Source organism: Narcine bancroftii, chromosome 7, assembly GCF_036971445.1.
Source record: "Narcine bancroftii isolate sNarBan1 chromosome 7, sNarBan1.hap1, whole genome shotgun sequence".
Taxonomy (NCBI): Eukaryota; Metazoa; Chordata; class Chondrichthyes; order Torpediniformes; family Narcinidae; genus Narcine; species Narcine bancroftii.
The window spans coordinates 162,425,112-162,438,511 of NC_091475.1; the positions used below are offsets into that span (position 1 = coordinate 162,425,112).

At 42.1% G+C, this 13,400-nt stretch overlaps 1 protein-coding gene across 6 annotated transcripts in view; it reads left to right on the plus strand.

Annotated features, from left to right (window-relative positions):
- LOC138739299 (interleukin-1 receptor type 2-like) overlaps positions 1-11,236 on the plus strand; it is a 28,279-nt gene extending 17,043 nt beyond the window's left edge. For 3 of the 6 annotated variants that reach the window (XR_011342153.1, XM_069891081.1, XM_069891082.1), the window contains 4 exons: positions 5,462-5,579; positions 5,739-5,884; positions 8,916-9,053; positions 9,658-11,236. Coding sequence is in view for 5 of the 6 variants with exons in the window: in XM_069891081.1 (XP_069747182.1) it covers positions 5,462-5,579; positions 5,739-5,741 (121 nt within the window). In the remaining variant the exon portion in view is untranslated. The remainder of the gene's footprint in view (positions 1-5,461; positions 5,580-5,738; positions 5,885-8,915; positions 9,054-9,657) is intronic. The other 3 variants (XM_069891079.1, XM_069891080.1, XM_069891083.1) reach the window with 3 other exon arrangements.
- The last annotated feature ends 2,164 nt before the right edge of the window (positions 11,237-13,400 follow it).

The following is a 13,400-nucleotide window of genomic DNA, read 5'->3' on the forward strand; positions in this document are numbered from 1 at the left end:
TCTTGCAGGCCATTCTTTGTTCTGATCTGGCCTGTGTCTCCTGTGCTACTCACCACCTCCTTTAGTTTGAGCATTCCTCCTAAATCGTTTTATGCATTTCCTCTCCCTGTATTTTGGAGCAGTCTGATTTCTCGCCTTTGTTTTTGTACAGGGTGATGATGGTGGCATCACGAAGATCCTGAGGCAGTTTACCTTGGTCCCAACAAAGCTTGAAAAACTCATGCAGTTTGGCATGCAGAGTTTTGCCGCCAGCCTTCCAGACTTCTGGGGGGATTCCATCCATACCTGCTGCTTTGCCACTTTTCAGTTGTGCGATTGCCTTATATGTCTCAACCAGGGTGGGAACCTCATCCAGCTCTAGCCTTAGGGGCTGTTGAGGGAGCTGGAGCAGGGCGGAATCTTGGACTGAGCGGTTGGTACTGAAAAGAGATTGGAAGTGTTCTGACCATCGGTTGAGGATGGAGATCTTGTCGCTGAGGAGGACTTTGCCGTCTGAGCTGCGCAGCGGGCTTTGGACTTGGGGTGAGGGGCCGTACACAGCCTTTAGAGCCTCGTAGAAACCCCTGAAGTCGCCAATGTCCGCGCTGAGCTGTGTTCGTTTGGCGAGGCTAGTCCACCACTCATTTTGGATCTCCCGGAGTTTGCGCTGAAGATGGCTGCATGCGCGACGGAAGGCTTGTTTTTTCTCTGGACAGGACGGCTTTGTAAGGTGAGCCTGGTGGGCAGCTCGCTTCTTTGCCAGCAGCTCCTGGATTTCCTGGCTGTTTTCGTCAAACCAGTCCTTGTTTTTCCTGGAGGAGAAGCCCAGTACCTCTTCAGTGGATTGCAGTATGCTCAAACTACAGGGGAATCACGTTGCTCTCCATTGCAGGCAAAATCTTCGCTAGGATTCTACTAAATAGAATAATACCTAGTGTCGCCGAGAATATTCTCCCAGAATCACAGTGCGGCTTTCGCGCAAACAGAGGAACCACTGACATGGTCTTTGCCCTCAGACAGCTCCAAGAAAAGTGCAGAGAACAAAACAAAGGACTCTACATCACCTTTGTTGACCTCACCAAAGCCTTCGACACCGTGAGCAGGAAAGGGCTTTGGCAAATACTAGAGCGCATCGGATGTCCCCCAAAGTTCCTCAACATGATTATCCAACTGCACGAAAACCAACAAGGTCGGGTCAGATACAGCAATGAGCTCTCTGAACCCTTCTCCATTAACAATGGCGTGAAGCAAGGCTGTGTTCTCGCACCAACCCTCTTTTCAATCTTCTTCAGCATGATGCTGAACCAAGCCATGAAAGACCCCAACAATGAAGACGCTGTTTACATCCGGTACCGCACGGATGGCTGTCTCTTCAATCTGAGGCGCCTGCAAGCTCACACCAAGACACAAGAGAAACTTGTCCGTGAACTACTCTTTGCAGATGATGCAGCTTTAGTTGCCCATTCAGAGCCAGCTCTTCAGCGCTTGATGTCCTGCTTTGCGGAAACTGCCAAAATGTTTGGCCTGGAAGTCAGCCTGAAGAAAACTGAGGTCCTCCATCAGCCAGCTCCCCACCATGACTACCAGCCCCCCCACATCTCCATCGGGCACACAAAACTCAAAACGGTCAACCAGTTTACCTATCTCGGCTGCACCATTTCATCAGATGCAAGGATCGACAATGAGATAGACAACAGACTCGCCAAGGCAAATAGCGCCTTTGGAAGACTACACAAAAGAGTCTGGAAAAACAACCAACTGAAAAACCTCACAAAGATAAGCGTGTACAGAGCCGTTGTCATACCCACACTCCTGTTCGGCTCCGAATCATGGGTCCTCTACCGGCACCACCTACGGCTCCTAGAACGCTTCCACCAGCGTTGTCTCCGCTCCATCCTCAACATCCATTGGAGCGCTTACACCCCTAACGTCGAGGTACTCGAGATGGCAGAGGTCGACAGCATCGAATCCACGCTGCTGAAGATCCAGTTGCGCTGGATGGGTCACGTCTCCAGAATGGAGGACCATCGCCTTCCCAAGATCGTGTTATATGGCGAGCTCTCCACTGGCCACCGTGACAGAGGTGCACCAAAGAAAAGGTACAAGGACTGCCTAAAGAAATCTCTTGGTGCCTGCCACATTGACCACCGCCAGTGGGCTGATAACGCCTCAAACCGTGCATCTTGGCGCTTCACAGTTTGGCGGGCAGCAGCCTCCTTTGAAGAAGACCGCAGAGCCCACCTCACTGACAAAAGGCAAAGGAGTAAAAACCCAACACCCAACCCCAACCAACCAATTTTCCCTTGCAACCGCTGCAATCGTGTCTGCCTGTCCCGCATCGGACTTGTCAGCCACAAACGAGCATGCAGCTGACGTGGACTTTTTACCCCCTCCATAAATCTTCGTCCGCGAAGCCAAGCCAAAGAAAGAAAAGAAAGAAATTTTGGAGCAGACAATTTTGCTCAGCCAACTTTGCTCCATGCTGTGATTGCCACTTAATCACATTCCTCTTTTCCCCTGAACCATGCAGTAAATATACACTTATTAATTAATCATTTATTTCATAATGTTTTCACCCCTAGATTCCAACACACCCCCTCGATCAGCTTCAAAACCTGGGCCTCTTCACTTGCCTCTGCAAGTGGATCTTTGACTTCCTCGTTGGAGACCACAGTCAGTGCAGAACGGTAAAAAGACACCGCATTGATATTGTGAGAGATGAGTAAAACTGATATACAAATATGAACATGAAGAAACTAAAATTGATACATGAGTAAATGAATGAAGCCAGTACAAACAGGATGAGACATGGATATTAGAATGTCGGAAGCAGAGTCAGTCTGAGAAAGATAAGGATCTCCTAGCCTTTAGACAGAATCACCAAGTTCACTGTATGAATGAGATAAGGATAGACAATAGATAATAGAATATAGGAAGTAGAGTTAGTATGAATGAGATAAGGGACAGAAGTACCAAGTTCTACATATATAATTAGTAAGCCTTACACAGATTTATCAAGTTATGCATATTAAATTAGTAAACCCTAGACAGGATTAGCGAACTCTGCATATGAAGAGACTGTAGCTCTGAGAGTCGGAAAGGTGTGAATGGGGACAAGGGCAAGGTTGTGAATAAGGACAATGAGGATAATGACATGAGAAGACACGGACAGGATATCCCCTGGTCCTCCAAGTGCACAGAAACAGCATGTAGGCAGGCAGGATTACCTAATGCCAAACCTCTCCAGCAGGCAGAAGAATGTAAGGGGGAGGGTATTCCTATACTGAAATTCACTGTATAAAAGTTGGGTGAGCCCCAGTGTATGTGTGTATTCCCAGGGTAAGGGGAAGCACCCAACTTTCCATTGTTATTTAATAAATGTTCTTTGTTCTCAATTTTTGTCTCGAGCAATTTCTGTGAAAGTACAAAGAAAAGAAGACATCTATTTCTAACAATATTCAACACAGGCACACCTCAAGGATGCATTCTTAGCCTGCTGCACTACACCATGACTGTGTGGCTAGGCATAATTCGAATGTCATCTACAAATTTGCAGTTGACGCCACAGTTTTTGGCAGAATCGCAGATTGCAGTGAGGACGCATACAGGAGTGAGATGAATCAACTTCTTTTCTTCTTTGGCTTGGCTTCGAAGACTAAGATTTATGGAGGGGGTAAAAGTCCACGTCAGCTGCAGGCTCGTTTGTGGCTGACAAGTCCGATGCGGGACAGGCAGACACGATTGCAGCGGCTGCAGGGGAAAATTGGTTGGTTGGGGTTGGGTGTTGGGTTTTTCCTCCTTTGCCTTTTGTCAGTGAGGTGGGCTCTGCGGTCTTCAAAGGAGGTTGCTGCCCGCCAAACTGTGAGGCGCCAAGATGCACGGTTTGAGGCGATATCAGCCCACTGGCGGTGGTCAATGTGGCAGGCACCAAGAGATTTCTTTAGGCAGTCCTTGTACCTTTTCTTTGGTGCACCTCTGTCACGGTGGCCAGTGGAGACCTCGCCATATAACACAATCTTGGGAAGGCGATGGTCCTCCATTCTGGAGATGTGACCCACCCAGCGCAGCTGGATCTTCAGCAGCGTGGACTCGATGCTGTCGACCTCTGCCATCTCGAGTAATTGAGTGGTATCACCACAACAATCTTGCACTCAATGTTAGTAAAATGAAGGAACTGATTGTGGACTTTAGGAAGGGAAAACAAAGAGAACATAATCCAGTCCTCATTGAGGGGTCAGCACTGGAGAGGGTAAAAAACTTCAAATTCTTGCGTGCCAACTTCTTTGAAGATCTTTCCTTAGGCCATCACATAGATGCAATCATGAAGAAGACTGCTAATGGCTATATTTTGTTAGGAATTTGAGATTTGGTATGTCACCAAAGATTTGCAAATTTCTACAGATGTACTGTGGGGAGTATTCTGACTGGTTGCATCACTGTCTGGTGTGGAGATGCCAAAGTGCAGGACAGGAAAAGACCACAGGAGTTATAAATTCAGCCAGTGCCATCGTAGGCACTTCATTAAGGATTTTTTAAGAGACAGTGTCTCAAGAAAGCAGCCTCTCTCATCAAGGACCCTCACCGCTCAGGCCATGTCCTCTTCTAATTGCTACCATCAGGAAGGAGGTACAGGAGCCCGAAGATGAACATCCAATGTTAACAAAAACCGCGTCTTCCCCTCCACCATCAGATTTCAGAATGGACAATGAACCACAGACACTACCTTACTTTTATCTCTCTTTTGCAGTAATTTTTTTATTTTTAAATAGTGTATTTACAGGCATGTAATTTATAACAACCTTTCCTCCTGTAATGCACAATACTGCTGCCAGAAAACAACAAATTTAGTAACACATGTTCATGAAGATAAACCTGATTCTGTCCTCTCCTATCAGAATGTTCAATGCATTCTAGACTGGCCATTGTCCAATGACTTTGAGTGTATAAAAAAAAATTCTTTTCAGGAATTTCTTCACCTGGGAAAAGTAAACAGAGTGGGGGGAGAGTACATCTTTTATCTAGTTAGGTAGTTTTATCAGAACTTGTATTCATAGAGTGGGTTTAAACTGCAAAGTCTGTAACCGTTGTATTGTCAATGCACAAAAGTAGTGGAGAATCTCAGCAGGTTATGCAATGTTTAAACGAATCAAAGGGATATAACCAACTTCTCAGGGCTGAGCCCTTCATCGAGGCATGAGCAAAAAGTAGGCAAGCACATGAATAAAAAGATACGGGGAGGAGAGGAGGGGAAGGTGATGCGGGTGGGAGGGCTGCATTCAACTCGGCCTTTACCTGCATTACCTCTCTCCTGCACATCTGCCCTGGCTACCTCTGGAATTAAAGAAATGAGATGTGGCCTTATCTATATTATCTAAAAAGTATGTGCTCTACATTGAAAAGACAATCATGTTGCAACTGTTTTCTTGGTCACTTTCTTTGGAGTGGTGTTAAACATGATGATTTGCCCTATGTATTGCTTCAGATTATGGTACCTGGCATTGTGGCTGTGGACGATCCAACTGAGGATAATGATTTTTATCTTTGAACCCCCTGTCAAGTATCCGTTCAGTGGACAATTGATTTTCTCCACAGCAAGACAAGTGAGGATCTTAGACATTGTTGGAAATTGCACCATTTTGCAGCATTGTTCTCAAAACATGAATCAATTGGTGGGATGTCACAATGTTTTAAAGGGTTAGTTGTCTTTAAAAAAAACAGTGTGTATTTTAATTCTTATTTGTGTTTCTTTGAATTACCAGTGAACAAAAAGGAACAGAAAAATCTTATCTTGAAGTTACCCTGAGTTTCTCAAAAGTTGAAAGAAAGGATTTTGAAATAAATTTTGCATGCATTATTTTAAGTGTTGAAATAGATCAAGAAACATTTATTTCTATCAAACCAATTGGTGAGTTTCATTTCTATTTTATGTTAAAATAATATTAATCAACCCTTGATTTTTTTTGTAGCTATTAGCTATTAGCTCCCACTCTATTTTGCTTCTGTATCCCATATACTGAAGGATAAACAAAATACTAGCTTGTATTGATGGTTCTCATGGTTTTGATGCTCAGCCAGTGAAAGCGAAAGAATTTCCCTAGACGTGGTGTGCAACGAGAAAGATCAAGTTTCATAGATTTGTAAAGCGGAATCTATTCGCTCGGTTCAGTCTTGCTGAGACTGCCTTGGTTAGACCTGACGCAGAAACCAAAATTTTAATGTGGATGGCAAGTTAATTATTTAGGAGACAAAGGGAAAACTAAGTTTAAAACAATATATATATATATTTTTATGAACTTTAATTTAAAAAAGTGTTTAATTAAAATATCAATGAAAATCAATGATAGGTTTCACACTAGGCAAAGTTGCCTCATGAGCATTGGTGCTGCCAAATGTACCCATGACTACTTGGGGCTTGGGCCTCCTTTTATATCTACTGAGGCCTTGTTGCTCTCCAGAAATTTGTTGCTGGATTCTGGAATTGACCCTCCATTTCTGATGTGGACAAATGGAAGGCAGAGATTTTGGGTGGGGCAAGGGTGATGAGAAGGGAGTGGTTAGCACCACAATCCAGTCACCTCATCTCAGTTCATAACCACAGCAGCCTCCTAGTGGCTAACCATTTCAATTCTGAGTCACACTCCCATGCTCACATGTCTGTCTATGGCCTTGTGTCCTGTCCCACCCACAGATGAAGCAACAACACCTTACTTTTTGTCTGAGCACTCTCCAGCAAAAAGGCATTAACATTGACTTTACTGTTTTCCATTAAACCTGCTCACCTTTTCTATCCCCTCCCTCTTTCCAGTTCTTCCACCCACCCAGCCATCCCTCCTCCCCCCCCATTGCTGCTGTCCCCTCCCTCTTTTCTCCACCTATCTCCTCCCTTTGCCAACCCCCCTCCCCCCCCACCATTTTTTTGCTCAGATGCCTGACAGCATTTTCTCATACCTTGATGAAGGGCTCAAGGCTGAAACGTCAGTGATGTATTTTTCCCTTTGCTACATAAAGGACACTGTTTGACCAGCTGAGCTTCTCCAGCATTTTGAGTTTCTACTGTCAATATAGAGCATCAGGTTTCTCAATGTGGTCTTTCAGGCAAGTGCCATTATATTTGATGGTACTTTTTAAGAATAAAGGTTTAGTTATGGAGTACAGTATGTGAGAGGGAAACTGAAACTCTAGTGTTGGGCATTTTTCTCTAATTTAAAAAAAATTTAGAACTGCTGTTTGGAGCAAACAATGGGAAACTGGAAGGTATCAGGCCAGGAAGTTTCCTGGAGAGAAAAGTGTAGCGGGGTTGCTATGGTTATAGCTCGAGGTATAGTGGGTTATAGCTTGTGGTAGAAAGAAAACTCGCACACCAAGGGAGTGTAAGCGACACTGGCTTTATTGGGCTGCAGCTCTGCCTTTTATAGGCAGCTGGCCATGTCACCACCGGGCTGTGCCTTGAACGAGGCCAGCTGCTGATTGGCTGTCCCAGATGCATGGGCCTGGATTTGACCCTCTGCGATCTACTGGCAGCAATTGGTCAATTTGACCTCCATTCCTGTGGCCTATGGGAGCCGGTGTCTCAGCCTGCGTGCTGTCTGCTCGTCGTGTTCGACAGCCACTTGATGTATCAGCCTGTGGAGCAGGCTGCTACAATAGCTGTATTCCTTGCAGAGTCAAATGGTGGGTATTCTTCCTGTCCATAAGTAATATATTATGCTGCACAGGTTTTTGTGTGTTTTCTTTCTTTCATCTTCTAGAATTGCAATCTTTACAGGAATGAAACATAGGTTAGTACTGAAAAGCTGTCGTTGCATTTTCCATTGAAAGGAGTGGTCTGTTTTTTGCAACCAACAGCAAAAACACTTGGAAAGAATGTTGCCCACGGAGTTTCAATGGGCTTCATTTTGCAAAGTGCAACTTCCTCTGTTTCAATGTAGGTTTCAGTTTGACATTCTACACTTGTGGTATTGAGCACAAAGGCAGACAGACTCACCAGCCAATCAGGTTGAAAAAGTACTGATGATACAGCAGGAACTGAGAAGAGGGAATGTAAATTACATTTAAATCATTTTGATTTTAAAAATATTGGAACAGATAAAAGGACAAATAGAAACTATAAGCATTTTCTCAGTTTGCTTCCAAATTTAGTTATCAGTGACTGAGAAAGTTTTCAACAATGGGAGCTTTTGTACATTATTAAAAATGTAGCTCCTCTTGATTAAGCATGGCTTAATTGGTTTTTGAAATCCAGACACAATAGTGGTTTTGAGTTGATTTCCAATGCCAAAACTGCAAGACATGGTTTTGAGCTGATTCCCAATGCCAAATTAACAAACTCTGGTAGATAACATTATTGACAGCAACTTTTGGATGTTAACATTTAACTGTACATGAAGATGGTCACAGCATTGCAATTACCCCAGTGACTTGGAGAATAAAATGGGATTCCAGAAATCAGAAATGTGCTGTCTGTTAATGTAGGTCTCCTGATGTCAGTGAAGCCCAGTGGTATTTGATTGGATGACATCACATGTTTGAGTACTGAAGGCTTTCCCATCCCTATCCTCTACACCCAGCTCACAGTGGTAACCATTGATGAAGTTATTCCCCTGAATGCGTGGGTTTGAAACCATCTGGTTTTTTTTAAAAGTCTGGAAATGTTTTGTTGAATATTTCCATTTATATTCAAGTACATGAGTGAAGGAGTTGCGTCATTTGCTTTCTCATCAATCCTCAACCCATTTTCCCAGTAAATGAAGCTGCTTCAGCCTCATTTCAAATATTTGTGACTATATTCTGTTATCATAATTGGTCTATGAGAGATGATCATATTTAAGGAATAATTATAAAACTGTCTGTAAAAGGGAGGATTATAAGAAAACTGTTGTTGAATTATTTTTAAAAAATGTTGTTTTGTATAGTAATGTAGATATTTTTCTTTGTAGTTTCATATGTTGATTTACACACTGCAATTGCTGTTGCTATACTTATCAGTATCATTCTGATTAGTACATGCATTTACAAGCTTTTAAAATTCAAGCCTCCAGTGAACTATGGTATCTTAAATTAATTGAATGTTGCAGGTAAGCTGAGACTCATTTCATTCAATCCAACATATTGATGTTGCATTATAATTCAAAATAATTATAGCCAAGTGTAAAAATATTATCCTGAGCATATCTAAATTTTGAACTTATTTTAGTTTCATGCTTTTGGCCATCCAAAAGCTAACAAATTACAGTTTCAAGTTTAATGGAGTGGAAAATGTCAGTGTTTAGTTCATGATCACTTCACACTATCCCATTGAGCACTCATTCACTCAGCTCTTGGTCCTCCAGTCCAAGCCATTCCTCTAGTTTAAACCCTCTCCAGCTGCATGTTGATGTGTTGGGAACCTGGTGCTTGTTCCTCTGGCAATCCTGTTGCAGAAAATAGCTTGTCTCTCTGGAGAGACTGTTTGAGAAGGTTGGTGTTGGGTGGCTCAAGGTGAGTGGCGTCAGGGCTCCCTGTCCAATGCAACGAGCTTTGCCCTAGCTGGGATTGGCACTTGCGGTCCTTTAGGATGGCAATGATGAGGATGTGACAGTTGTCCACTTCTTGGTGGACTGTATTTTTGCTAAGAAAGGAATGCAAAGGTCTTTGAAGTTTGTCTCATGCAGTTATGTAACAGAGGACTCTTCTTTTTAGGCTGTTCCCATGGACCCATACCAAGACAAACATCAATTTTTACCAGAAGATCATCAACTCAGTGAAAAGCAAACATTTTTCTGCTGAAAGCTGCTGGTTTTCAAGTCGATGAAATGTCAAAAAGTGAACGCTGATGACTGTCATTATCATAGGTCGTAAATTATAATATTCCAACCCCTCTTTCCATAACCAATTTCACCATAAATCTATTGTGGCAGTCAAGTCACTGCAAGCAAAAGAAACAAGCTGAGTCGAGCGGAGTTTCAGTTCAACTGATTTACTAATTCAAAATGCTTAAGAGGCCCGTGCTTCCCAGTTACCCTTGCGCCCTGCGGGGTGGAAGTGATGTCAGCTTCCAAGCTGAGGCTTTGCCCCACACTGAGAGTCCCTGTGAATGCCGCTGGCTGCAGACTCGCCCATGGCCACTGGAGGTGATTCGCTTGCTGCGTGAGTGAGCCACCACACTATCTTTAAGTAAGGTTCAGTTTCCTAAGAAAATTTTTTAAATTTAGCTCACCATTACAAAAGATTTGCAGGCAAAATCACTTAATCTGGTATTAAGCTCCTGCCCACAACATTAATCTGGTATTAACATTAAGTGTTAATGTGATGCAATGAAGTAACACTTTATGATTCTTCTAAAATGACCGCTAACTTTATTGGTAGCCATCAAGGAGATGATAAGAATTCCTTCCAGTGTCATCTCCTGGATAGTAGCTTGACATTATGTAATTGGAAATGTTCAAGCAGATTCTACAACAAACTTGCACTTCCTTGTTACCACTCAAGTGGGGACGTTAAAAATGTTCCTGCTTTGTCGATAATATTTGCTAAAATTCACAAAAGTTGAATCGTTTGTTCAATATTTCAGGTATTACAAATACCAGCACCGAACACCCTGATGTTTGATTTGCTCTTGAAGTTTGTCTTGTGATATCCTGTCTTTACCTGCAAATTGCTTAAAGTGCATTTGCTCATAGACTCTTGCTTGAAAATGGTAATCTTTAAAAAAAAATACAATAAATATTTTTGCACAGTAAGTAGCAGGCTCCACCTGAAACTTTTGTTGAATTCCAACTGTACCTGTACTGAATAGGTGACATGAGATGAATGAATTTAATGCACTGGTTCTTATGTTCATTAAAATCCCATGGGAGCACGTTTCCAAGAAAGCAATACTATGGCTGGCGGAAAGATGAGGGAGAAGATGCTTACATTCACCGTGGATGTGGAAATGTATGGAGTTGTTCTTCAACAATGTTGTGAGGGTGCTTCATTTACCTAGGCTTTTGTCTTGGTTCTATCTTGCCATTTACCAGCAATTAATAAAGAATAATTGCACTTGCAAAAATATAAGTCACGACATGGACTACCCCATGTGTTTCATACGAGTGGAACTATATAACATCAGGCATAAAAATTAACAATATAATATAATTGTTCATAAAATGTATAAACTCTATGAAATAACTGGCAGTAATCCATTTTATTTCTTTGTTGAATGTTTTATTCAATTGGTAACTTTAGAAATTCATGATACTATTTACATTCTTGTACTTATTCAGTTAGTTCAATAACAGATGGCAAGTAATAAAGTTTAAATGTCTAATTTAAAAACATTAAAGTCCTCTATAAGATGTGCAAATTATTGACATGTACATCTCCAAAAGCCTGCACCAGAACTGTAGAACACCTAACTGAAGTGGACATTTCTAAGCAGCCCAAATGGAACGGTGCATTCAATGCTATAAGAAGATTTGAGCTGTGGGGGACCAAAGAACATCCACAAATGTGGTGGAGAAATTCAGGCCTCCAATGCCTAGAGCAGGAAATGATATACAACCAATGTTTTGGCCCTGAGCTCTTCATGAAGGTTTCTAGTTGGTGTGTCCCCTTTGGTCATATCCAAAGCAAGCAACACAATCTCAATACTTTCTAGTCACCATCAGTAATCTAATCTCCAGGAAAATGACAACCACATAAAAAGAATCTCTTTGACCAATCCTGAAATAATTCTTCTCCATGAATATTGTCCAATGACCAACCTGCTGCGTGCCGTGATGTTGGCTTTCTCCAGCTACTTTGATGCTTTGCAGGAAATTAGTACATAGTAGAAATATAATTTAAGGTGAATAAATACAACAAATGAAAAATATTTCAAGTCAAATAATCTTGAGATTACTCAATTTGCACAAAATCAACTTATTTTCACTGACATCTATTTCCTATTATGCAGCCTCAATGGAGTAGACGCCTCCCTTCATTATTTTCAATAATTTTATGAAATGTTCATTGCCTGATTTTCCTGAGAAGAAAGCCTCTTGTATTAGTTAATAATTTTGAACTGAGCTTTAATCTAGTTCAGGTTTAGTGTCACATGCACCAAGGTGCAGTGAGAAAGCTTGTTTTGTGAGATGTCCCATATTTTACACAGCAGGTAAAACGGAGTGCAAAAGTTCAGAGTTACAGAGAGAGAGTGAGAGAAATCAGTTTGTACTGAGCAAAAGCAACATTATTTGATGAGGTTGAGTTTCTTTGCTTCACCACTTCTGGTTTTTCAAAAAAATCCTGCAGCATGAGGGAACATAAATCAGATTTGACTTGAGAAATTTCATGGAATTGAGCTATGATCTTTTCAGGAAGGTTTTTGCGTTCTTGTCATTTGATGGTGAGTCAAAATTAGCTGCAAGTCAACTATGAACATTACTGCCAGTGCTAGCTTCTCCTAATTTATAAATGGTGAGAGCAAGTGTGCTGTTAAACTGTCACATGGGCTGCCCAGCAAGTCCTGCCCACAAAACAACTGATTCAAAACTTTGATAGCTGGTAAAACCATCCAAATGGCCTAGCTTGCTATCAAATTTGTGTTACTGACATTCATTTAAAAGTGAATGGTAAAAATAAGCAAAACTTCACAAAGCAACTAAACAATAAAAATAAGAAATTGTTAAAATAAAATTAACAATCAAACAATTCAAAAGCACAATTTCTTTCATATGTGCAATAAATAAAAGTGCTGGAGAAACTCAACAGGTTATGTAGCATCCATAAGAAACAAAGGGATACGTCTATGCTTAAAAGTTTTGGGCCTGAGCCCTCTGTCAAGGTACTGCACCACAATCATAGCGTCTGCAGACTTTCCTGTTTTGTTTTTAAATTAATACCCTTAATTAAAGACAATTAATTAATCAGAATGTAGATTTGCCTTTTCTCCTTCCAAATGAAATGAAGAGAATGATGCTCTTGCACAAGGCCTATCCTGGATCCGAGTTCTGCTGTGAAATTGCAGGTGCTTCGTGCTTTACTGCTAGTCTCTGCAGATTCCAGTACCGTAGCCCAGTTAAGGAAAAAAAGCATCAGACTGTGGTAGTACACCACCGGCCTACTTCAAAGTGCAACCGCTGAACCTGCAGGAGTGTAAGGGGACAGGACAACACCTGGCCGGCTGTCAATCAGTCGGCCTGAATGGATCAAGCCCCACCCGGTCGGGTGTCAATCACCCTACAGGATATAAGCCTGTGCTGGCCTCCCGAGGCCTCATTCAGAGTTGCTGCAGCCACAGCCATCCTGGCTCTGTGGAAGTCTTTGAGGATTAAAGCCTGTTGTACAGTCTTTATCTTTGTGTGTGCCTGATTCTGGCTAACAGCGCACCACACAGAGAGAGATAAAAAGCATTGTTTGTGACTTTGCACAAGATTCCTAAACATGATGGCACTTGCACAGAAATATCCCAGCAGTTCAAT